The 25,656-nt window shown below is 53.7% G+C and overlaps 2 protein-coding genes across 15 annotated transcripts; both read left to right on the top strand.

Annotated features, from left to right (window-relative positions):
- Positions 1-544: 544 nt before the first annotated feature.
- On the top strand, positions 545-14,241 carry EFS (embryonal Fyn-associated substrate). Of its 7 annotated transcripts, XR_003796051.1 has the most exons (8): positions 545-1,343; positions 6,122-6,799; positions 6,918-7,640; positions 8,021-8,110; positions 9,529-10,320; positions 10,697-10,737; positions 11,624-11,700; positions 14,213-14,241. XR_003796051.1 is itself a non-coding variant. In XM_029239191.1 (6 exons), exons 1-6 carry the CDS (start codon positions 1,326-1,328, stop codon positions 9,961-9,963), a joined length of 1,686 nt encoding a protein of 561 aa, XP_029095024.1. In that variant the 5' UTR covers positions 545-1,325; the 3' UTR covers positions 9,964-10,556. The 7 variants fall into 7 exon arrangements, 2 of the variants coding, with proteins under 2 accessions (XP_029095024.1, XP_029095023.1); XR_003796050.1 differs by having other exon boundaries at positions 9,529-10,737; XR_003796049.1 differs by having other exon boundaries at positions 10,697-11,700; positions 14,213-14,234.
- On the top strand, positions 12,821-25,322 carry SLC22A17 (solute carrier family 22 member 17). Of its 8 annotated transcripts, none has more exons than XR_003796052.1 (11): positions 12,821-14,593; positions 14,795-15,304; positions 15,397-15,500; positions 17,628-17,782; positions 18,377-18,542; positions 18,745-18,890; positions 19,055-19,160; positions 19,321-19,592; positions 19,826-19,937; positions 21,304-21,472; positions 24,941-25,322. XR_003796052.1 is itself a non-coding variant. In XM_029239196.1 (10 exons), exons 2-10 carry the CDS (start codon positions 14,897-14,899, stop codon positions 21,305-21,307), a joined length of 1,473 nt encoding a protein of 490 aa, XP_029095029.1. In that variant the 5' UTR covers positions 12,821-14,593; positions 14,795-14,896; the 3' UTR covers positions 21,308-21,760. The 8 variants fall into 8 exon arrangements, 5 of the variants coding, with proteins under 5 accessions (XP_029095029.1, XP_029095026.1, XP_029095025.1 ...); XR_003796053.1 differs by lacking the exon at positions 24,941-25,322 and adding an exon at positions 21,794-22,361; XR_003796054.1 differs by having other exon boundaries at positions 12,832-14,593; positions 19,321-19,538.
- Positions 25,323-25,656: the final 334 nt, after the last annotated feature.

Genomic DNA, 25,656 nt, shown 5'->3' with positions numbered 1-25,656 from the left:
TCCCTTCCCCTCCCTTTTCCCCTCCCTCCTTTCTCTTAATCCCCGGGACTGAGCCCCGCGCCGGAGCGGAGAGGGCCCGAGGGGAGGAGAAAGGAGCCGCACAGAAAGGGCGCCGGGAGCCCGGGAAGGGGAGGGGAGGGGAGCCGCGAGCCGCGAGCGGGGGGTGAGCCTGAAGGCCGCGCGCGACCCCCGGAGCCTTCCCAGCGCTCTCAGTGTCCCCCCCCCCAGCCCCACCTCCAGGCGAGTCCGCAGGACCCTGGCCTCTGCTCCGCCTTCGCCTTCTCTTTGCTCCTTCTTTTGCTTTGTGGCCTTTCTCTCGGTTGCCAGGGACACCCGGGCTGCCCCGAGCCCTGGGGCGCGCGGAGAGGGCCCGCCAAGGGTGCGTGTAAGCGGGACGGCGGGGCCAGCGCCGAGGGCCGGGGGCCGAGGGTGGGAGCGGGAGCGCCGGCGTCGAGGGCTGGAGGGGGGCGTGTGGGGAACGCCGTCCCGCCCCTTCGAGCCGGGCCCGCGTGCGGGTAGCGAGGCGTCGTCGCGGCGCCCCCAGACCCCCAGGCGCGCTGCGAGCTAGTGTGCGTGTTTGGGAACTCGCTTCCTCGCCGGGGCTGCGAGAGTCTGGGCAGAAGGCAACCACTCGGGCCGCCCAGCCCAGCCGCCGCGCTCTCCGAGACATTCGGCGCCAGCCTGGCCTCGGTTCGCCAAGTCGGGCGAGTTTGAAGAGGGACGAACGTCTCAGTTTTCACTGCCCCCCCACCCCTCCCTCGCAGCGGGGCTACCGCAGAGCCCCCGACGCCCCTCAGCCTCGGGAGCACCGCTCTCCGGCGCGGCAGCCGGGTGGGGAGGCTTGGCCCCTAAACTCGCTCGTCCAGCCCGACCGCCCCGGCGGCTTCTCCCTGCCCTCGGGGCCGTCCTGATCGGCCCGGAGAGGCGTCGAGCGCAGCCCCAGCTCCCGCCTCCTCGCCCGCCCTGGCACTGGAAGGGAGCTTTGGGCCCGTGCGGATCCGGGGTGCCCCCTCGGCCTAGGACAGGCAGCTCCGGGGGCCTGGTCCACCCGGCAGCCCCCGGGAGGCCGCGGGGACGGGGCAGAGCGCGCGCCCTTGGATGAGGTCCCGCAGCGACGCCCCGGCCCGCCCCGCTCCTCCTCCTGCCCGGCCAAGCTGCCTCCCATTTGGGGAGTTTCGTGGCTTTTCTTTCTCCTCCTCCAACCTCTGCGGAGGCCACGACTCAGGCGCCGCAGCAGGGGGCCGCCTCCATGGTGCGGGGCAGCCGCTGCTGAAGTCAGCGAAACCGAGCCTGGCCTGGAGCTGGCCGCGCGGAAGGCCAAGGCCATGGCCATAGCCACGTCGGTGAGTCCACCAGAGAGAGGAGGCTGCCGGGCAGAGACGTCCACAGCCTGTCCTGCACTGCTGTCACTTTTATTTCTGCCTTCTCTTTGTCTCGCTCCTTGGTCCCTTGCTTCTTTGGGAGACTGTGTCCCCCTTCTGGCACTTTTGTTTCCCTTTCCCCCTCTCACTCCTCATCCCTAGCTCCTACTGGATCTGGCCTCCCCCTTCTCTCCTCCCGCTCCCCATTCTCCCCTTTTTCTTTCCAGAGGCTGCTCCTGGAAGGAGGGGAGGGGGCAAGCCTGAGTCCTATCTGCTCCTTTATGGGCGGGAACAGATGGCCACTGGATGTTGGCAGGGGCTTGTGACTGGGAGGCTAGTAAAAGGTTGGGAGGGGGCTGAAAGAACGGAGGTGGCTTCAGGGAAATAGGAGAGGGCAAAGGGCCCAAGGGGGCCCTTCTCTAGGGGAGGGATGGCAGAAAGGTGGGAAATAAAGTAAAAGAGGGAGATCGGGCAGGGAGCAAGAGAAAATAGAGGGAGGAGGGGAGGTGATGTCAGCCAGCCTCTGGCCACTTTCCTAGGACTGGGGACAAAGGGAGGAGACAGCTGGCGTGATGGGCCAGTGGGAGGAGGCCTCCCAGTGAGTGTGTAGCCCACGGCCACCCCCCTTTAAGACAGCCACTCCCTCACAAGTCAGCTGGGCCCCTGAGGAGGGGGTAGAGCTGGGGTGGCCACACCCATCATCAATCAGTCTATCGGGGACTCTGGCCTGGGTTCCCGCAATTGCAAGGCCCAGAGGTTTGGTCCCATTGGACAGAATTCAAACCTGACACAGGGAGGAACTCTTCACAGCCCCGCCCCTGCTTTCTGTCCTCTACTGCCTGTAGTCTGAATCCAAGCAACTCTGTCCCCTTTCCACCCTTCCCTAGGCCTTAGGATTCCCAGGGAAAGCGAGGCTGCCACCTGCTTTCTGGCCCCTTCTGAAGGGGCATCCTGCGAAGGAGGATTGTGAGGCTGGGAAGAGAAGCATGGCTTCTGACATCCTCCCACACCCCCCCCCCGAGGATGAGTTAGATTTTCATTCCTTCTCAGACCAAACTCCTCTTAGCTCCTCAATCTGTATGATGGTGAGCAGACCCTAGTTCGGAGCCAGAAGAGGGGGAGGTCCTGAACCTAGTGGGGTACTCTGACATAAAGATGCCTTCTCAGGAGCCAACTGGTCAGCTGGTCAACTTTGTAGTCCCAGGAGGTAGATCTTTCTTTTGCCTGGGGGAGCGAGGGGTGTTGGTATTTATGCTTATGAAACTCACAGGATCCTAATAACAGCTAATATTTATTGAGTATTTACTGGCCCTAAGCTGGCCCTGAGCTTTGTCTGGGTTTGTCCTGGCTCTTTGATGCATTATCTCGCCCACTCCTCACAACAGCCCTGTGAGGCTAGTACTGTTATTATCTGAAAGTGGATATTCAGCTATGGATATGGAATTCTATAAAGGAGGAAACTGAAGCTTGGAGAGGTTAAACAAACTGCCCAAAGTCACCCAGCTCGAAAGTGGCAGGGCCAGGACTCAAACTCAGGTCTGTCTGCCTCAGAAACCGTGCTTTTAACCCCCTGGCTAGATCCAAAAGGCCAATTTCTAATTTACAGTTAGAAAGAAAAAGGCCAGGCTAACCAGGAATTTGTGTCATCTGGCTAGCGTATTGGCTTACTGTGGGACAACATCCTTTAGAAGCCAAAATATAATCAGAAGAGGGTTTGATCATTTGGAATCAGGCAAGAGAAGTCAGCTTATTGTTAAAATCACCCAGCCATAAAGGGCTGGACAACCTCTCCACCTGAGGGAAACACCGGCCACGGGGAACATGCACTCATGCTGGCTGAGCCAGACACCCTTCCCCCAGGGCCTGGTGGCCAATTGCAGCCTGCCAGAGATTTGGAGCTTGAGATGTTTCACTGAGTTAGCCAGCCCACGTGGATTACCTGTTCAGTAATGCCTAACTACCTGCTTTCTACCACTGCCTGGGGTCCTGCCAGCAGGCTCGGGTCACTTAGGAAACATAACTGAAGTGGAATATATTTTGACATTGTGAGTGGCTTAAGCTTGATTCTACCAAATAACTTGGTGGAACCAGAGCCCAGTGAAGAGAGACTAGCAAAGGGAACTTGGGCATCATGAAGACTTCCTATGAACTTGAGTCATGTTTGAGCCATGGGTCCTCTTTTTGTTTTGTTTTTTAGGTCTTTTTGTTATCTTTTTATTTTATTTTTTGATTTTTATTATTTAATTCTGTTTTGTTTTGTTTTTTTTGCGGTACGCGGTCCTCTCACTGCTGTGGCCTCTCCCGTTGCGGAGCACAGGCTCCGGACACGCAGGCTCAGCGGCCATGGCTCACGGGCCCAGCCGCTCCGCGGCATGTGGGATCTTCCCGGACCGGGGCACGAACCCGCGTCCCCTGCATCGGCAGGCGGACTCTCAACCACTGTGCCACCAGGGAAGCCCTATTTAATTCTGTTTTATTTTTGGCCGTCTTGGGTCTTCGTTGCTGCGCACAGGCTTTCTCTGGTTGCGGCGAGCAGGGACTACTTTTGGTTGTGGTAAGCGGGCTTCTTATTACAGTGGCTTCTCTTGTTGCGGAGCGTGGGCTCTAGGCGTGTGGGCTTCAGTAGTTGCACGCAGTAGTTGTGGCCCACGGGCTTAGTTGCTCCGCGTCATGTGGGATCTTCGTGGACCAGGGCTCACACCCGTGCCCCCTGCATTAGCAGGTGGATTCTTAACTACTGCGCCACCAGGGAAGTCCCTTTTTTTTTTTTTTTAATTGAAGTATAGTTGATTTACAATGTTGTGTTACTGCTGTACGGCAGAGTGATTCAGTTATACATATATATGTACATCCTTTTTTATATTCTTTTCCACTATGGTTTATCATAGGATATTGAATATAGTTCTCTGTGCTATACCGTAGGACCCTGTTGTTTATCCCTTCTATATATAATAGCTCACATCTGCTAACCCCAACCTCCCACTCCATCCCTCCCCCAGTCCCCTCCCCCTTGGCAACCACCAGTATGTTCTCTATGTCCATGATTCTGTTTCTGTTTCATAGATAGGTTCATTTGTGCCATACTTTAGATTCCACATATAAGTGATATCATATGGCGTTTGTCTTTCTCTTTCTGACTTACTTCACTTAGTATGATAATCTCTAGTTGCATCCATGTTGGTGTAAATGGCATTATTTCATTCTTTTTTATGGGTGAGTCATATTCCATTGTATATATGTACCACATCTTCTTTATCTATTCATCTGTCAACGGACATTTATGTTGTTTCCATGTCTTGGCTGTCGTGAATAGTGCTGCTGTGAACGTAGGGGTGTGTGTTTCTTTCTGAATTATAGTTTTGTCTGGATATATGTCATGGGCCCTCTTGACTTAACTACTGTTACTTATATAAGAAGAAAAAAGTGGATCCTTTTTTGCGGGGGGGGGTGGTGGTGGTGCGCTGCACGGCTTGTGGGATCTCAGTTCTGTGACCAGGGATTGAACCTGGGCCACGGCAGTGAAAGCCTGGAATCCTAACCACTAGGCCACCAGGGAACTCCCAAAAAGTAGATCCTTATGCTTATGGTTGTGAAGAGGCAGCAGAGAGGAGTGAGTGAGAGGCTCTGGAATCCCACAGCCTGGAGTTCAAATCATGCTGCACCAGCTGTATGTCGTTGGGCAAAGTACCAACCTCTCTGTTCCAATTTCCTTTCCAAGTGGGGATAATGATGGCTCCTCCCTCATCAGGTTGTTGTGAGGATTAAATGAGATGAGGTGATTAGTGCAAACACTCGCTCAGTGTCTGGCTATATAATTTGCACTTGATGTCTGTGGCTTACCTGAGCCTGTAGCTCTCAAAGGAAAAAGCTTAGATGTCCCCACCAGACAGGACTGGAAACAGGCTGATAAATGTTTGCTCTTGGTTGGTCCACCGGCCCCCTTGCATACACACACACACACACACACACACACACAAAAACACACACACACACACACAAACACACACGAGCGTATACACTTTTCTCCATGATAACCTCAGCTTCTGCTGGTAGAGCCTTACTTGCTCAGACTGAGAACAAAACAATTGCTTTGGTTTCTGTTTTCTTCCTTATTATGTCGAGGCTGTGTCTGGGCTGGGCTTCTCCCACCCCTTCTCGGAATACGGGGTCTCTGCAGCTGCTTCATCTAACCTGCTTGTAGGGGATGCTGACTGGGAAACAGGGAAGGTAAAGGAGATCCTATGGGAGACCTTTTCAGGACTTCCTCATGTAATTCATCCAACATATGTTCCTGGAGGACTGATTCCAGGTTAGGCCTATTGCAGAGGCTAGGAATATAGAAATCCCTTTTCTCACAGGGCTGACGGTACAAGGGAAGAAATTGATTTTTTAAAGTAAATAGACAAATAGTATAAAGTACTGTGAAGGAAACAATGGGTGGAGACAGACACAGAATGGGGTGGGGAGAAGAGTGAGAAGAAGACATTTAAGAAGAACTGAAGGATGAAAAATGGCCAGTCAAATGAATAGTCAGGGGACAGGTAAAGGGACTGCAAAGGCCCTGAGGTGGGAAAGAGCTTGTCTAGATCAAGGAATAGAGAGGGAGAATGCAAGGGATGAAGCTGGAGACAGGCAGGGCTGAGTCAGGAGGTCAGATTTTTAGCTTGAGGGAAGTGGGGAGCTCTATGTTTTGAGCAGGGGGTGACATGACCTGATATGTGTGTGAAGAGCCCTCTCCCTACTCCCACCTCACCCATCAGGCCCAGCTGGCCCGGGCACTGTACGACAACACCGCCGAGTCCCCCCAGGAACTGTCCTTCCGCCGAGGGGACGTTCTACGGGTGCTGCAGAGGGAAGGCGCTGGTGGGCTGGACGGCTGGTGCCTCTGCTCCCTGCACGGCCAGCAGGGCATTGTGCCTGCCAACAGAGTGAAGCTCCTTCCCAATGGCCCGGCACCCAAGCCTGGCCTCTCCCAGGTGCCGCCAGCCCAGCCTGGCTCACCACATCCAGCCCCAGAGCACAGCAATGAGGACCAGGAGGTGAGAGCTGGAGCCCCCCAAAACCCCAAGCCAGGACATTCCCATCCGCCGGTGCCTGCACGTGGAGGAGGGAGAGCCCTGAGACGGCAGCTCTGCACCGACTCTGCTGTACTAATCGTGGTGGCCAACCCTTTCCGGGCTCTTTCCCCACTGGTACAGGGAGGGGGTTGGAAGATGTCTAAGCTCCTCCCGGGCACACATTATCTGATCCCCTGGTCCCCACACCACCTGACCCACCCGCCTGTGTTGATCCCCCAGGTGTATGTGGTGCCACCCCCAGCTCGGCCCTGTCCTACCTCGGGACCTCTGGCTGCACCCTGTCCGCCCTCCCCTGATCCCATCTACAAGGTCCCCAGAGGCAGTGGGACCCAACAGGCTGCCCCTGGAGATGCCCTGGAGGTGAGGGCTAGAGGTTTGTGTGTATGTTGGGCAGGGAACAGACGGCTCTCGGGGGTAGGGGTTAGCAGAGTGGGGGCCCACTGCTGAGACTAAGAGTAACCAACTGCTTCCTCTCCAGGTCTATGACGTACCCCCCACTGCCCTCCGAGTTCCCTCCAATGGCCCCTATGACTCCCCGGCCTCCTTCTCCCGCCCTCTGGCCTGGGTTGTCCCCCAGTCCCTTGGAGAAGATGAAGCTCCCTATGACGTGCCTCTGGCCCCGAAGCCACAGTCAGACCTGGAGCCAGATCTGGACTGGGAGGGGGGCCGAGAGCCAGGGCCCCCCCTCTACGCTGCCCCCTCCAACCTGAAACGAGCATCCGCCCTGCTCAATCTGTATGAAGCACCGGAGGAACTGCTGGCAGACGGGGAAAGCGGGGGCACTGACGAGGGCATCTACGACGTCCCCCTGCTGGGGCCGGAGACATCGCCTTCTCCAGAGCCCCTGGCAGCCTCGGCTTCCAATGACCTGGACGCCATGGCCCTGCTTCTGGCCAGAAGCCCCCCACCCGCACACAGGCCCCGCTTGCCCTCAGCTGAGAGCCTGTCCCGCCGCCCTCTGCCGGCCCTGCCTGTCCCGGAGGCCCCCAGCCCTTCCCCGGCTCCCTCTCCTGCTCCAGGCCGGAAGGGCAGCATCCAGGACCGGCCTCTGCCCCCACCCCCACCCCGCCTGCCGGGCTACGGGGGCCCCAAGGTCGAGGGGGATCCAGAGATCGGGGAGGTGGAGGGCCATCAAGAAGGACACCACAATGAGTATGAGGGCATCCCGATGGCCGAGGAGTATGACTACGTCCACCTGAAGGTGAGCTCGCCTCCAGCCAGCCCCACCAGAAATGGCTCCAGGAGAGCCAGCAAGGAGGGCTAAGGCCCCAGATGCAGACCCCCGCTTCCTCCCTTCCCTTCTTCCGCATCCATGGCCCTGTACCCTATGGCCTGGGCCCCAGTACTTGGCCACATCACTTGTATCGGTGCCACATTCCTCCCCCTAAACCCAGCCTGGGGTCTCTGAGACCTCTGACCTGCCACCAGAGCTCTCGCGGACCTAGAGTCAAGGGGTTGCAGATCTGATGGCAGGAGAGACCTTCGGGAGGACGTGGGAGTGGGGAGGTGCAGGAAGACCACGGAGGCTAGACCCCAGCCTGCTCCCCCACCCCTGCACTGAGACCCTCTCCCCCACTGCAGGGCATGGATAAAGCTCAGGGAGCCAGGCCCCGGGATAAGGCCTCCCCAGGGGATCCTGAACTGCTGGAGAGGGGGCCACCAGAGCAGCAGGTAACCCCATGGGGGTGGTGCTAGAGAAGGGGCACTAGGGGCGGGGAGGAGCAGGAACTTGGAGGAAGGGCTGTTCTCAACTCGAGCATCTAGGGAAATCGATTTAGGATGGGGGTAAGAGTTCAGTGAAACGGGACAGTTAGAGTAGAGAGGAGTTAGAATTCAGGAAGGAGCTGGAACTTAGAAAAGGATATCAGGGGGCTTCCCTGGTGGCGCAGTGGTTGAGAGTCCGCCTGCCGATGCAGGGGACACGGGTTCGTGCCCCGGTCCAGGAGGATCCCACATGCCGCGGAGCGGCTGGGCCCGTGAGCCATGGCCGCTGAGCCTGCGTGTCCGGAGCCTGTGCTCCGCAACAGGAGAGGCCACAACAGTGAGAGGCCCGCGTACCACAAAAAAAAAAAAAGGATATCAGGGATTCGGAAAGAATGTGTTGGAGAAGAGTCAGAGAAGCGAGCAGTCAGGGGAGCAGAAGAGTTGCTGGGCCGGGTGACTTCTGAGGCCCCTTCCAACTGTGAATTCCTGGGTTCCTAAGAGACCTGGCTCCTAATCCCAGCTCCACCACTAAGAAGCCGGGGGCTCTGAAGCCGCCAGTTAATCTCTCTGGGCCTCGGGAAAGTGAGATGGTCTCCTCGACCTGATCTAGAATGGTCCCAATCACAATAGCTACCATTTGTCAGGTTTGTACCAAGTGCCACACCCTGTGCTCAGCACGTCGCGTGCGTCAGCACTGATCGCAGCCATAGTTAGGACTCACATAGTGCTTACAGTGTGCAATGCTCTGTTCTCAGCCCTTTCTGTACATCGTATCAGCTAATCTTCACTGCAGCCTTAGGAGGCAGAGACGAGAGCTGCACTCTCCAGTCTGGTAGCCACCAGCCACATGTGGCTACCGATCCCTCCAAATGTGACCGGTCCAAACTGAAATGTACTGTAAATGAAAAGTGCACACCAGATTTTGCAGACTTAGTATGAAAAACAATCTCAATAATTTTCCTATTGATTACAGTGTTGAAATTACAACATTTTTAATATATGGAGTTAGAAAATATGTACCAATTTCTTTGGACTTTTCTTAATGTGGCTACTAGAAAATTTGAAATTACATGGGTGGTTCGCCTTACGTTTACACTGGACAGTGCAGTCCTAGGCTCCCAATTTTAGAGACAAGGAAACAATGAAGCTCAGAGACTTGTTTTTGAGGTTGTTTGTATCCAGATTTATCTGACATCAATTCTGGGTACCTTCCTGCCACTCGCTATGAGAATCTAAATTGTCTGATGGGCAGAGGTATGATCTAAAGGAATTGAGCTCAGGGAGAAAGGAAGGAATGAGGAACAAAGGGAGGGAAGGAGAAAGGAAATGAAAACAAAAGCGGCAGTAGTGAGAGCAATCCCACTGACCACTCTTGTCGCCCGCAGGAGGCCCCGTCCCCAGGGGAGCCACTGGTTCTTCCCGCCGGAGATCTACAGCTCCTGCACTTCTACGCCGGGCAGTGCCAGGGCCACTACTCAACACTGCAGGCAGCCGTGGCGGCCCTGATGTCCAGCACCCGGGCCAACCAGCCCCCGCGCCTCTTCGTGCCCCACGGCAAGCAGGTGCTGGTGGCTGCTCACCGCCTGGTGTTTGTTGGGGACACCCTGGGCCGCCTGGCAGCCTCCACCCCTCTGCGAGCACAGGTCGGAGCTGCAGGCACAGCGCTGGGCCAGGCATTGCGGGCCACGGTGCTGGCCGTCAAGGGGGCCGCCCTGGGCTACCCATCCGGCCCTGCGGCCCAAGAGATGGTGCAGTGTGTGGCGGAGCTGGCAGGGCGGGCCCTGCAATTTACCACCCTGCTCACCAGCCTGGCCCGCTGAGCCCCTTGGCCCTGCTCTGCCCTCGCCTGCCTGCCAGAGCCCCCTCAAGGCCTTGGGCAGCTGGAGGGCTCTGTTTTAGGGACTAGGAGAGGTGGAGGCATCTCTCCCCCTCCCCGCCTCTTCCAGTCATCTCAGCCTCTCACGGAGGCACCTCCTTCCCTACCCCGCAGCTTTTTGTACGAGCCATTTTGTATAAGTTATTTATATTTAATATTATTCCCTGCTTTGTCAGGGGCAGGCGCCAGGCCCTCCAGGGCAAGGAGGAACTGGACCTTCCTCCTCCCTCAGCCGGACGCAGAGGTTCTTGGGCACCGCGTGGCCGCCCGCCTCTGGGATTTCGGCCCCACGGAGGTTCAGGTAGCTGAAATCTGAATCATTTTCAGATTCTGGGGGAAGGGGCCACCCGGAGCCCCTTTCCTGTCCTGTGTCTTGGCTCTAGAACATCAGTGCCTCGCTGTTGGCTGAGCGTGAGGGCAGGACGTTGGCCACCCAGAATGGGAAGGCCTGGGAGAGGCCAGAGGGCTCCTCCCCACAGGAGGCAGGAGAGCTGGGCCTTGGGCGCTGGTGCATCTCAATAAACCAGGCTGTCTGGTTCCCTGACTCTGCTTCTTGGGAGCCTGGGGAGCGGGCCTGGCACCCTTGGCCAAGACGATGAGACGCACGCTGTGGGCAGGCTGCCTTTAGGGTTTGGGGGAAAATTTTGCTGCTTCTTCAACAACTATTCATCTGGCAGGTTCTCCGCTCCCATGTGATGTGCCAGGCGCTGTTCTGAAGGTACATCATGGGGGTGGGCTGGATATAAACGAGTCAGCTAAAAGAAGTAAGTAAAGAAAGAAACCTGCCACAAAGTTGACAGTTGCTGGTAATGGAAATAAACAGGGTGATATGCCAGACCACCTAGATGAGGAGAGAGGCCACTGGAGACTTTAGACAGAATTGTTGGGGAGGTGAGGTGGTATCTGTGCTGAGACTCGGAGGATGAGAGAACCAAGAAGAGTCTGCGACGCGGCATACCAGGAAGGCAGGCCCTGATTTGTGACCAAGGCCTCTCCTCCAAGACCTCCAAGACCAATGTCAAGTGATGTCATTAGAGAGGTGCACATGTGGAGAGGGTGGCCACAAGAGAGCCTTCATGGTGCCATGCTGGAGAGGTCACCCCAGCTGTCGTGCTGCTGGCCTGGGCGCCCTCTCCCTTCAGTTAACTCAAGAAGGTCTAGCCCCTTAAACTCTCCTTTCCAGGAGGCTTCCTGACTGTCCTTCTGGACACACCATCTTTTAGAGGAGCTGAGGGGCCAGTGAATTTAATGCGTTGGAAGTTCATAGTCCACGGGGCTTTGGTGAAATTAATGGGCCATGGCTTAGATAGGGGATCACTCCAGCCGTTTACCACAAGGGAAGTAGTCCAAGCCACAGATCCATTGCTTCAGTTCTGCTTTCCCAAGATGCTACTCTGGCACAGTGACTGGGTTGGAGGCACCCCAAAATTCAATCACACTCTTAGTCCCTTGGCCCCTTTCCCCATGCGTTTGCCTCCTCCATTTTGGGTTCTTTGTTCTCATTTCACTCTCAAAAGGAAACTCATTTTCAGATTCTGAGGCCACCAAAATTTACCCCAGGTGTTGAAGACTTGTAACAGGGGCCATCCTCCATCACCTTCCAGAAAGAATTTCAAGAGATCAGCCTGGAATTAGAGTCAGAGGTCTCTGTGCAAGTTTCCATGTACCTATATGTCTGCAGGTAAATCCCGTCAGTCCCTCCAAGTCCTGGTTTCATCTTTAATATGAGGATGAACATAATGGTCTCGCAGGCTTATTGTGAGGCCCTAACAAGACAATGCATGTAAACAGCCCAGCACCACAGAAAGTTAAAGGGATTATAATTCCAGGACAGACACAAGGACACAAACAAACCCCCAAGGAATGTTGGCTGTGACAGCACCAAAAGTAAATCCCGAAGAGATGCTCAAATGAGTTGGGGGAGGGAAAGTGGTGTGAGGCTGCTTATTGCATTAGAATAGTTTCCCATATTTAGAAAATTTCTGAACAGAGGAGGCAAATTATAAGTGTGGTTCAGTGGAGACAAGAGGGAATGGATTTCCCGGCTGAGACTGATAGGACATGCCTTTTCAGCCCTTCCCTGGAATTAGAGAATAAAGTACCTATTAGATATCAAGTTTCTTAGAGGAGTGTATCTCAAACTTTAATGTACATACACCTAGGGATCTGGTTAAAATGCAGATTATGACTCAAAGGGCTGCGATTCTGCATTTCTAACAAGCTCCCAGGTTACACAGCTGCTGGTAGTCTGTAAATCACACTCTGAGTAGGGGGAGGAGAAGCCTTCTAGGTGTAAAGACCAGCTTAATGCAAGGGACCCGTGGCACTGGAAAACCTGAAAGAACGTCAGTGTGACTGGAGCGCAGAGAGTTTGGGGAGAGATGTGAGGTGGAGCTGCAGAGAGCACAGGGTCACGTTTGACATATCTAGAAAATTAGTATTTACCTTGACAGTGAGAAGACATTGAAGGCTGTTAAGTAGGAAAGGGACATGAACAGATACACTTTTTTTTTTGGCTACGTGGGGTCTTTGTTGCTGCGCGCAGGCTTTCTCTAGTTGCAGCAAGGGGGGGGGTACTCTTCTTTGTGGTGCGCAGGCTTCTTGCAGTGGCTTCTCTTGTTGCGGAGCACGGGCTCTAGGCGCACAGGCTTCAGTAGTTGTGGCACGGGGGCTCAGTAGTTGTGGCTCACGGGCTCTAGAGCACAGGCTCAGTAGTTGTGGCACACGGGCTTAGTTGCTCCGGCATGTGGGATCTTCCTGGACCAGGGATCGAACCCATGTCCCCTGCACTGGGTGGCAGATTCTTAACCACTGTGCCACCAGGGAAGTCCCAGATCTGCATTTTGAAAAGATCACTCTGTCTGCACTATGAACAACAGATGGGGAAAAGGGATGGAAACAAAGCAGATGCAGAACACTGGTTAAGAATTGAGGCTAGGGGCTTCCCTGGTGGCACAGTGGTTGAGAGTCCGCCTGCCGATGCAGGGGACGCGGGTTCTCGCCCTGGTCCGGGAAGATCCCACATGCCGCGGAGCGGCTGGGCCCGTGAGCCATGGCCGCTGAGCCTGCGCGTCCGGAGCCTGTGCTCCGCAATGGGAGAAGCCCAGGTACAGAAAAAAAAAAAAAAGAATTGAGGCTAAAGCAGTCTGTACAACAGGTAGCTTGACTAGTGGTGGTAGAGTTGGAGAGAAGCAGAATATCTGAGAACTATGTAGGAAGTAAAACGGACAGGATTTTGTAAAGGATCTGACATGGGGGTAAGGAAGAGGGCGCTCCAAGGGCTGTCAACTGAGCATCTGGCCACAATTGGATGATGAGGGTGCCATTCAGTGAGGAAAGAAGCACTAGAAGACAACCAGGGTGGTGGGGGGTTGGGGGGAAACATGAGTTTGGTCTTGGATGTATTGAGTTTGAGATTCCTGTGAGTCATCCAAGGTAAGAAGTCAAATAAGAGGTGGCTTCATGGGTCTGGGGCTCAGAAGAGAGGTGGGAACTGGAAATGTAGATCTGGGGATCAAGTTTGTATTGGCTCGGATTGTTTATACTGGGGGTGATCGAAGCCGTGGGCACAGGTGAGATTCCCGAGGTGGAAAGAACAGTGTGAGATGAGAGAAGGACCTAGAACCAAGCCTCTGAAGATCACAGACACTGAATGATGGCAAGGAGGAGGAGGAGAAGCCTGCAGTAGAGAAAAGAGGAGCAAGAGAAAGAAAACCAGGAGAGTGTGGGACTTAGCAGCCAAGGAAAAAAGTGGTTAGAGGAAGGGGTGGCCAACAGTGCCAAATGCTGTTGAGAAAGGATGGAGACTCAGCCAGGGAGGGGGTGGTGAAACCAGAGAGGTGGTCTTGTAGAGGACTAAGGCCAAGGCTGAGCACAGTGCCCAGCCCAGTCCACCATATGCGTGCCCCGTATCATCATTTCCAGTATAGCCGTCTGTCTCAGTAAGCTACTCCAAGGTCGGTCTTGTCCATCCTGTTATCCCCAAAGCCCAGCACAAGGCCAGAACATAGCAGACACTTAATAAATTTTACTGATGAATGAGTGGATGGATGGATGGATGGGTGGGTAGGTGGATGGATGGGTAGAAGGAAGAACTGGAAGCAAAGGAGGAATTGCTGGCATCTGCCTGGGATCTACTATCCTTCAGGGTCTTTTTTTTTTCCCCCCCCCCTTTATACCGCAATGGTCCGCAGACCCAGGGAACGGAGACAGAGCCCCATCCTCTCCCTCTGCTGGGCCCTGGCCCCCCTTCCTCTCTCTGACGAAGAGTCTGGACCGAAGGTTCTGCTGACGTGGGAAGGGGAGGAGAGTCTGGAGGAAGGGGAGGGGAAAGCAGCGCAGAGATCGCAGAGACGAAGGAGGCGCCCGCGGCTGCAGAGCTGCAGAGCAGGGTCTCTCCGGCTTCTGTGTCCGGGCACCGGGCGCGCCACTGGGCCAGAGGGCAGTGCATCCTTTCGGTGCGGGCCGCCAGGGCCCCTGCGGTCGGCAAGCTGGCTCCCCGGGTGGCCACCGGCACCCCCGAGCCCAATGGCGGGGGCGGCAGCAAAATCGACAGCACCCCCAGCCCCAATGGAGTAAGTGCCCGCGCCCTGGGGGCTACGCCATCATCTCCCAGCACCCCCGCCAAGCGCCCGGCCTTTTCCTCCTGCGCCCCCTCCTCCGCCGCCCGCCTTCCTCCCGCTGGTCCCGGCCTCTTCCCTTACTCCGCGGTTTTCTCCGCTTCACCCTTCTCCTGCCATCACCCCACACACCCCTTACCTCACCCCCCCACACAGCAGGTCGGGACCCTCGGAGATGCGGTGCCCACGGAGCAGCTGCAGGGTGAGCGGGAGCGCGAACGCGAGCGGGATGGGGAGGGCGACGCGGGTGGCGACGGGATGGGCAGCAGCCTGTCGCTGGCCGTGCCCCCCGGCCCCCTCAGCTTCGAGGCGCTGCTCGCCCAGGTGGGGGCGCTGGGCGGCGGCCAGCAGCTGCAGCTCGGCCTCTGCTGCCTGCCCGTGCTCTTTGTGGCGCTGGGCATGGCCTCGGACCCCATCTTCACGCTGGCGCCCCCGCTGCATTGCCACTACGGGGCCTTTGCCCCCAACGCCTCTGGCTGGGAGCAGCCCCCCAACGCCAGCGGCGTCAGCGTCGCCAGCGCCGCCCTAGCAGCCAGCGCCGCCAGCCGCATCGCCACCAGTACGGACCCCTCGTGCAGCGGCTTCGCCCCGCCGGACTTCAACCACTGCCTCAAGGACTGGGACTATAACGGCCTCCCCGTGCTCACCACCAACGCCATCGGCCAGGTGAGGCAGCCTGGTGGGCCGCGGGTTTGGGGGCGGGCCGAGAGAGACCAGCGAGGGGCCTCACACCCACTCCATCCCTCTCACGTCTCTAGTGGGATCTGGTGTGCGACCTGGGCTGGCAGGTGATCCTGGAGCAGATCCTCTTCATCCTGGGCTTTGCCTCTGGCTACCTGTTCCTGGGCTACCCGGCAGACAGGTGAGGGCTGGGCAAGTAGAGAGGAGGGGGTGCTAGGGAGGCTGGCCCAGGCAGCTTGCCTTGGCAAGAGGCTGAAGGGGACTCGGTGGACTCTGCAGTGTTCTCTGGACTTCTTCTGCTCAATGATATGCAGCCCCACCCCTGTCTCAGCTTCACTCCCCATCAAGAGATACTCCTCCCATACCTCTTCCACACAGGGGATAGCTCTTCCTTCCTTGCCAATCCCTAGATCCATGGATCAGTGGCCTCATCTCAAAAGACAATAGCCCCATCCCTACTGACCAAAACCCCTATATCCACAGATCGAAAATCCTAACTTCTCCTCTATCATCCCTATCACCACCAAGCACCTCCCTCACCATCATCATGGATTGATAGACTCATCCTTGCTAACAGCCCTACCCACCTGGACTGTTAACTCCATCTCAAAGGCCTCATTCCTAAAGCTCATTATGTTAATTTCTAAATATCAACAGCTCCATTCACACTGACCAATAGCTCAACTCTATAAACAAATGACTACCCTCATGGGGGTCAATAGTTCAACCCCCATGGATCAGTGACCACAATAGCACCCCTCCCCCAAGACTAACAGCCCCATCCTCATGGATCTTCAGTGCTCTCAGGTCCTCTCAGATCAAAAGCCCCATTTCCAGGAATCAGTGGCCTCATCTCAAAGATCAACAACCCATCCCCACCAACCAATAGCTCTTCCCAGGGGTCAAAACTCCCATCTCCTCTGATCCTCGACACCATCACCACTGACCAGGTACTCCATCTCCACTGACCATCCCTGTGGATTATTAAACTCATCTCCACTGGTCTACAGTCTCATCCAAATGGATTTATAGTTCAACTCCCATGGATCAAAGGCAACCCAACACTGAATAATCCAGTTCCCTAAAATCAATGCCTATCCTCACCGCCCAATAGTCACACACCCCTGTGGGCAAATGATCCTAAACCCATAGGTCAATAGCCCCTCCTTATGCATCAGTGGCCTCATACCCACAGACCAGTAGCATCATTCCTGTGGAATAATAACCTCATCCTCAGAGACCAATAATTCAGTCTCCTAAATTCAGTAACCTTAGCCAATAAGCTTAGCCCCATGGAAAAATGGCTCCACCCTATTGGGTCAGTAGCTTCACCCTCAGGCTATCGGTGCCCCCTTCCCAATGACCAGTGACCCCAGTCTATATCCCCATAGATCAGTGGTCTTATCCCCCAAAGTCAATAGCCCAACTCAGTAGCCCTGTCCTCACTGACTTATAGTCAGTGACCATCATCATTGACCAATTGTCTCATCTCCTCTGGTCTGTGACCCCATCCTTACTGATTATTCCTATGGATTAATAGATTCATCCCTACTGGCCAACTGTCGCATCCACATGGACTGAGATCCCTATCCCATGAATCAATAGCTCCATCCTCAAAGATCAACGGTCCAATCTTCAAAGATTAGTGATCATCCCTGCTGATCAATGGTACTATCCCATAGATTAAGAGCTCCATTCCCATGGATCAGTGGCTCCATCTTCTGGTCAGTGGCCCCATCCCCACTGACCACCCCTATGGATTAGTAGACCCATGCCCCAACCCCACGGAAAAATGGCCTCATCCCCCAAAATCAATTACTCAGTCCCCTAAGATCAAGAGCTCCACTTTCACTGACCAATATTATCCCCATGGACAAGTGGCCAATGGCCTACCTCCATAGATCAATAGCTCCAACCCCATATATCAATGACCCCATCTCCTCTGACCAGTCTGAGAAAGACAAGCTCCATCCCCACTGACCAATAGCTCTCTGCCCAAGGACCAATGGTTCCAAGTCCCCTAAGCAATATCCCATCCATTCTGATGGTTGGTCTCACTTCCATGAAGAAATGCCCTCATCTCTGACCAATAGCCCCATCCCAAGAGTCAATGGTCCTACCCCCACAGAACCGTAGCCTCGCCCCAGTGCCCAGTAGCCAACCATGGTCCCCATCCTCTCCCATCTTCTCTAGCCTCACTCCAGGGCCTCATCCTCATACCTCCAGCTTTGAAGTGGGCAGCTGGGCCCCACCCAGCAACTCCTCCCCCAGGGAGTCTGGGTGATCAGAGGCTCTCCCTACTTTCCAGGTTTGGCCGTCGTGGGATTGTGTTGCTGACCTTGGGACTGGTGGGCCCCTGTGGAGTGGGAGGGGCTGCTGCAGGCTCCTCCACAGGTGTCATGGCACTCCGATTCCTCCTGGGCTTTCTGCTTGCCGGCGTTGACCTTGGTGTCTACCTGATGCGTGAGTGGCATCCCCCCAGAGCTCCTTCCCTAGGGACTCATGCCTGCCTGTCTGTATCCCCAGGCCATTCCTACTGCTCCCTAAGATCCCCTCAGTCCCTTCTTCAGCCCCAGATTTCAGCTGTCCGGAATCTCAGCTGTCTTTCTGCCCAGGCCTTTGAAGGATCCAGGGGTCTTCCTTCTCTCCACACCCCTCTCTTCCCATGATCTTTAAGGCTTTCCTTGCTCTGGACTTAACTGCTGTCAGGGAATGAGCCTTATTTTAAAAATGAAATCCTGAGTGCTGTATGACCTTGAACAAGGGTTAATGTGAAAGTCAAGTAAGAGGTCTGGTGTGAAAGGGCCCATAGTTTGGGAATGCTGAAAACCCACCAGGGACTCTGACCCTCGAGCCCTCCCAGGTTTGAGTGGGGGAGGAGAGAGAACTGAACAACTCTCCACTCTCTGCCTTAGCGGTTGGCCTGTGGGAGGCGATGGCTGCAGCCTCCACTCAGGGGCTGACCTTGCTCTCTGTCCTCCTCCCTCCCTCTCCGCTCTTCTCCCCCTCGCCTCCTTCCTCCCTGGCCTCTCTTCCCTGTCCCTGCTGTATCTCCAGGCCTGGAGCTGTGCGACCCAACCCAGAGGCTTCGGGTGGCCCTGGCAGGGGAGTTGGTGGGGGTAGGGGGGCACTTCCTGTTCCTGGGCCTGGCCCTTGTCTCTAAGGACTGGCGATTTCTGCAGCGAATGATCACCGCTCCCTGCATCCTCTTCCTGTTTTATGGGTCAGTATCACCCTCCACCTGTTGTCTGGCCGTTCCCATCTCTACCTCCAGCCTAGCTCTAGCCTGGAGACCCCTCCTCTTCTCCACTGCCCCTTGTCCAGGCCTGCTCCAGCCCCAGCCCCAGCCCCTCAGAGGTGGGAGTTTTCCGTCCCTGGGTCAGGATTCAGGAGGCCTCACAGTGTACCCCCCACCCCACCCCCAGCTGGCCTGGTCTGTTTCTGGAGTCTGCGCGGTGGCTGATAGTGAAGCGACAGATTGAGGAGGCCCAGTCTGTGCTGAGGATACTGGCTGAGCGGAACCGGCCCCATGGGCAGATGCTGGGAGAGGAGGCCCAGGAGGCCCTGCAGGGTAAGAGACAGGGGTCCCTACAGGTGATAACCTCAGTGTGCACACATGATGGTGCCCTCTGTTGTAGCTGTACCACCTTCTCCCAGGGTCCCTACCACCCATGTGGGAGGACCCTGGGTTCTCAGCCGTTCCTTCTAACAGACAGCTCCTCTCTCTCTCCCAAGACCTGGAGAACACCTGCCCTCTCCCTGCAACATCCTCCTTTTCCTTCGCTTCCCTCCTCAACTACCGCAACATCTGGAAAAATCTACTTATCCTGGGATTCACCAAGTGAGCCTGGGTGTCTGAGCCAAGGGCCAGGCCAGTAGCTGGGATGGGGGCTGGCCGGGTGGGGAAAGCCTGAGGACCCCTACAGAGGCCAGCCAGAGCTGTGAAAGGCTGCAGATGGAGATTCAGACACCTCTCTTCGCCTCCCCACCCTGTCTCACAGCTTTATTGCCCACGCCATTCGTCACTGCTACCAGCCTGTGGGAGGAGGAGGGAGCCCATCGGACTTCTACCTGTGCTCCTTGCTGGCCAGCGGCACAGCTGCCCTGGCCTGCGTCTTCCTGGGGGTCACCGTGGACCGATTTGGCCGCCGGGGCATCCTGCTTCTCTCGATGACCCTCACTGGCATTGCGTCCCTGGTCCTGCTGGGCCTGTGGGATTGTGAGCATCCTCCCTTCCCCACGGTGTGGGCTCAGCAAAGGAACCCCAGCAGAGGTGCCTCAGACGGGCTCAGCCACTGCTTCTGGCACAGGCCTCCCCAAACCAGACCAGACCCTGCCCAGATCTTCCACAGTTCTCCCCCTGGCCGCACAGTCCTGTCTGTTCTCTCAACCGATGAGTGAATGCCCAGACCCACCCGGCTAGGGATCAGAGGGGATGATGGCAGGGACTAGGCCAAGCACGGTCTCCCCACCTCTGTTCACACGCTCCATCTCTTGGTCCTCCAGATCTGAACGAGGCTGCCGTCACCACCTTCTCCGTCCTTGGCCTCTTCTCCGCCCAAGCTGCTGGCACCCTCAGCACCCTCCTTGCTGCTGAAGTCATCCCCACCGCTGTCCGGTGAGGGCAGGGCTGCTGCCAGGGGAGCCTCCAGCTGAGGGCAGGGCCTGAGGGATGAACAAGGGGAGGCTGCTGGAGAAGAGCTGGGGTGAGGCCCACAGCTGCAGGCTCAGTGCCTTGTCCGTCTCTCCCAGGGGCCGAGGCCTGGGCCTGATCACGGCACTGGGGGCACTTGGCGGGCTGAGTGGCCCAGCCCAGCGCCTCCACATGGGCCACGGAGCTTTCCTGCAGCACGTGGTGCTGGCGGCCTGTGCTCTCCTCTGCATCCTCAGCATCATGCTTCTGCCGGAGACCAAACGCAAGCTCCTGCCCGAGGTGCTCCGGGACGGGGAGCTGTGCCGCCGGCCTTCCCTGCTGCGGCAGCCGCCCCCTAACCGCTGTGACCACGTTCCACTGCTTGCCACCCCCAACCCTGCCCTCTGAGCGACCTTCGAGCGCCCTGGCAGAAGGCTGGCCCATACAGAAAGGTGGCACAAGGCCCTGGCAAGGAAAGCGGGAGGACTGAGTGAGGAAGGCAGGGCTGCCCTGAAGCCTCAGAGGCATCTCACGCCAGTCACCATGGAGAGCTCAGAGGGCTGCCCTCAACCCCATCTCCTCCTTGCTGCTTTGTGCTCACTTCCTTGGCAAGAGTCAGGGGACAGGGAGGGAGCTCCACACTGTATCCATCAGGTCTGGGCTCCATCCTATGCCCAAAGACATCCTCCCAGACCTCATTCTTTCTTGCTCTATCATGCTGTTTCAATAAAGACATTTTGAATAAATGAGCATACCATAGCCTGGACTTCCCTCCCTTCTGTTGTCCTTCTCACTGTCTCTTGGGGGAAGGTTTCTCTCAGTGGAACCCAAACCAGTAAAAATCTCCCTCCCCCTCCCTGCACCTGCCCCCTCTTCTCACTCCCCCACCATGTTAACTTACAGACAACTACCACCACCCCTTACTCACTGCTTGCTATGCTGCTAGGACTGGGCTAGGCACTTTACAAACTTCGTTTAATCATTTAAGCCTTACAACATTGCAAGGTAGGTGTTTGGATCAATTAAAGTTTCTTGTTTTTGCAAGCAATAATAACTGACTGACTCTAATGAACTTAAACGCAAAGGCAATTTATTAAAGGGATCTGGTGGGGCAGGTTGTGGTGCGGAGCCCACAGAGTAGAAGGAAAAGCAGAACTAGTCGTAAAAGGCCAGGAGCCAGAAAAGGCAAAAGAGCAAGTGACTGGCTAGCTTGTGTATCACACCACCCCACCCCTATTACTGACAACTGGGGAGGGGAAAGCAGTACCTGAGTGCTGCTGGCAGAAGTAGGACTGGAGTTGTGCAGGTAAACACAATGGATGCCCAGGACAGTATTCTTCTTCTTTTACAGATGACGAAACTGACACTCAGAGACTCAGTAACTTGCCCAAGGTTACAAAGTTAACGAGTGACAGCTGGGATATAACTGGATCCTGGAACTGGAGCTCTCTAGGGATGCACACCGTGGCCAGCTTCCCAACTCCTTCCAATCTTTGCCGTGCTACCCTTGGAAGTGAGGAGTGAGTCTCTAGGCCCCCCTGGGAGGGGGCTGTAGGAGACTAGGCCTTCCACCTCAGTGCCAGGGCCTGCCTTTGACTAGCCCTGGCCTGGCTTTGGGCAAGTCTCTTAACCTCCAGCTTCCTTCAAGGGTTGCTATGAGGATTAAACAAGAGAGTACATTGTAAGTGCCTCTTAAATTATCCCACTAGATGGTAAGCCCCTTGAGGACAGGAACTTTGTCTTACGCAACTTTGAAACACCAACACGTGACCCACGATAGGTGTTTAAAAAGTTGTATTTGTTAATTCTTTAAACAAATGTTTCCTGTGCCTGGTTTACAGACCAGTTCCATCCTGGATGTTTAGGGCGTGGGCCATCCTTCAAGGAGCTTAAAATCCATCTAACACTGGTAATATTAATGAGGAGGAAGAGAGACCAGTGGTTTGGAGCATCAAAAGGCTGCCTCCTGAAAGAGGTGAGACTCAGAGAGGCAGAAAGACCTTAGGCAAGGGCCCAGGAGACAGGTACATAGCTCTCAATTCAAAGGACATAGGGAGAGCAAAGGCCTGGAGGTAGGAAAGGGTGAGGAGGTCCTGGAGAGAGGAATTCTTAAGAAAAGCATGTCTTGAGGCCAGCCTCTTCCAGAGAAGGGGGGCCCTGTTACCCACAGATCCCTGCAACACCGGTGTTCCTATCTCCTTCCCCTCTGCCAGTCCATGCCCCAGGCCCAAAGCTCTAGGAACTAAGCCATGCTTCTGGGCTCTCGATAATAATCACTGGAGATATCATAAGAACCCTTCTCATTTAATCTTCATAGCCCCCTGTAATAGGTATCAGTAGTTTTATCCTATCTAACTACTGAGGAAATGGAAATGAGAGAAATGGAAGGAACTGCCATGAAGAGGCAGAGCGAGGACTTAAACCCAGGCCTTCTGCATCACACATTCTGTAGAACAGTGTCTGTGTAGTCCAAACTGACTCCAATGTTGACTTTTTAGCTTTGGGTTGCCAATGATAACACTCATTGAGAGATTATACTCATTGCTGTCTCCAGAGTTTCTGTAAGAACCAACAGGATGGTAGATAAGTACTTTTTGGAAGAGCCCAGGTAAAGCCAAGGAGTTACTTATATGCTAATGACACTGTCCAAAGCACACTGTGAGGAATGGTGTCAAAGAGGCATTTCAAAGAACCCATTCTCTGCATACCGCTGGAAAAAGGTCCAGGGAAAGAAAATAAAAACACTCAGGAAGCTAGAGCAACTCCTGTAGGAGGGTAGGTGAAACACAGCAAGTCTCTCTGACTTCAACCAAAGAGGTAAAGGCAAAGAGAATGATAGCATACAAGAAGCATCAAGGAAGCACGAAGATACAGTCCCTCATCCCCAAGCAATTCCTGGTCTAGGTGGACAGGACAAATGTGTGTAGCTACAACTGGCATCTTGTCAGTTGCTCTAAAATTCACCAACCACATGATCTCACTGGATCGTCATCAATAACCCCATGAAAAATGGTTATTATTTCTTAGGCTTTTACAGATGGGGAGACTGAGGTTTGGAGAGGTAACTTTTGAGGTGACTGGTAATTAGAGTAGCCAGATCTTGAAAACTGAGAGCCTGCAATCTTCGTACCGCATACCAGATAGAAAATAATTCTAAACACCATGAAAGAAAGTATTACTTATCCTGTAATATTAAGTTTAGAAGGTACCCCAGGAACTTGGAGATCATTTACGGGCAAACAAGGAAATGACTACTTTCTTTGGAGAGGTTGTACTGACGAAGCATGAACAGTTCTTAGAAATGTTTTAGTTGGATTCACAAGTAAAAGCCATTATGGATTATTGAGGAGAAAATTAAAAGGATATACGGGGTACATTTCTAACCTAAAAAAAGTTACATGAAGTGATATGAAAGCCACTCCCATTCCTCATTCAGTCAACCTAGCCCGGCTACCGTGCAACCGATTTTTACTGATTATCCACTACTGTCTTGTGCTGCCTCAGGTCTGGGGGGGGCATGGTCCTTGCCTGCAAGAGCTCAGAACACTGGGAGATAAATAATTACAATCCTATATAGAAAATGCAGAAAAATATAAAAAGTGCTGTAGCAGCTCTAAGGAGGACAGGATATACTCTATTGGAGGCAGTCAAGGAAAGATTCTCAGATATTTGGATTGGACCCTACAGGGTAAGTCTTGAGTTTGCCAGGAACAGAAAGGAAGAAGAAAGAGTGCAAAGCCTAGAGACACGACAGAACATGGTATACATGGAGAAGAGCAGTGTTTACCTTAAACTTCCACGGAATAAAAGGCAGCTATGAAAACCCACAGCTAACATCATATTTATCAGTGAAAGTCTGAAAGCTTTACCCCCAAGATCAGGAACAAGACAAAGATGTCTGCACTCATCACTTCTATTCTACATTGTACTGGAGGTTCTAGCCAGGGAAATGAGGCAAGCAAATGAAATACAGGCATACCTCAGAGATACTGAGGGCTCAGTTCCAGACCACTGCAACAAAGCAAGTTACACAAATGTTTTGGTTTCCCAGTGCATATAAAAGTTATGTTTACACTGTACTGTAGTCTATTAAGTGTGCAACAGCATTATATCTATAAAAGACAATGTACATACTTTAATTTAAAAATACTTTATTGCTACAAAATGCTAAACATCATCTTAGCCTTCAGTGAGTCGTAATCTTTTTGTTGGTTTAGGGTTTGAAATATTGTGAGAATTACCGAAACGTGACACAGAGACATGAAGTGAGCAAATGCTGTTGGAAACTGGCACCAAGAGTCTTATTCAATGCAGGGTTGCCACCAACCTTCAATTTGTAAAAAATGTAATCTCTACCAAGTGCAATAAAGCAAAACCCAATACAATGAGATATGCCTGTAAAAAGCACCAAGAATGGAAAAGACAATGTAAAACTATATTTGCAGGTGACATGACCTTGTATACAGAGAATTCTAAAGAGTCCACCAAAAAGCTATAAGAACTAAATAAACAAGTTCAGCAAGGTTACTTAACTAGTGATTGAATGTGGAGGATACAAGATCAATATACAAAATCAATTGTTTTTTGGCTGCACCACGCAGCTTGCAGGATTTTAGTTCCCTGAGCAGGGATTGAACCGAGGCCCCCGGGAGTGAAACACCAAATCCTAACCACTGGACCACCAGGGAATTCCCAAAATCAGCTGTATTTTTATACAACTGCAATGAACAATCTGAAAATAAAATTAAGAATTCCATTTAAAATAGCAAAACCTCAAATACTTAGGAATAAATTTAATAAAAGAAGTGCAAGACCTGTACACTGAAAACTACAAAACGTTGTTTAAAGAAATTAAAGATCTAAATAAATGGAAAGACATACTGTGTTCATAGATTGGAAGATTTAATATTGTTAAGATGCAATCTTCTATAAACTGATCTACAGATTCAGTGTAATCCCTGTTAAAATCTTTGCCATCTTTTTTGCAGAAATTGACAAGCTGATTCTAAAATTCATATGGAAATGTCAAAGACCCAGAATAGCTACGCAATCTTGGGAAAAAAGCAAAATTGGAAGACTCACACTTTCCACTTTCAAAACTTATTACAAAACTACAGTAATGAAAACTGTACTACTGGCATAAGGATGGACACACAGATTGATGGAACAGAATCGAGAGTCCAGAAATAAACCTGTGGACTTACAGTCAACTGATTTCAACAAGGGTGTTAAGACCATTCAATGGGGAAAGAATAGGCTTTTTAACAAATGGGGTTGGGACAAATGCATTATTTGCATGCAAAAGAATGAAGCTGGGCTTCTACCTCACACCATACACAAAATTAATTCAAAATGCATCAAGGACTTAAATATAAGAGCTAAAACTATAAAACTCTTAGGAAAAAACATAGGCGTAAACCTTCGTAACTTTTGTGCTTCAAAGGACACTATCAAGAAAGTGAAAACCGGGACTTCCCTGGTGGTGCAGTGGTTAAGAATCCTCCTGCCAATGCAGGGACATAGGTTCGAGCCCTGGTCTGGGAATATCCCACAGGTCACAGAGCAACTAAGCCTGTGCACCACAACTACTGAGCCTGCGCTCTAGAGCCCGCAAGCCACAGCTACTGAGCCCGCATGCCACAACTACTGAAGTCTGTGTGCCTAGAGCCCATGCTCCGCAACGAGAAGCCACCGCAATGAGAAG

This window comes from Monodon monoceros, unplaced genomic scaffold (genome assembly GCF_005190385.1).
Source record: "Monodon monoceros isolate NGI ecotype Baffin Bay Population unplaced genomic scaffold, NGI_Narwhal_1 Super_Scaffold_21, whole genome shotgun sequence".
NCBI classification, from domain to species: Eukaryota; Metazoa; Chordata; class Mammalia; order Artiodactyla; family Monodontidae; genus Monodon; species Monodon monoceros.
The sequence above is the reverse complement of the archived record's forward strand: the minus strand, read 5'-3'. Positions and strand labels throughout refer to the sequence as shown.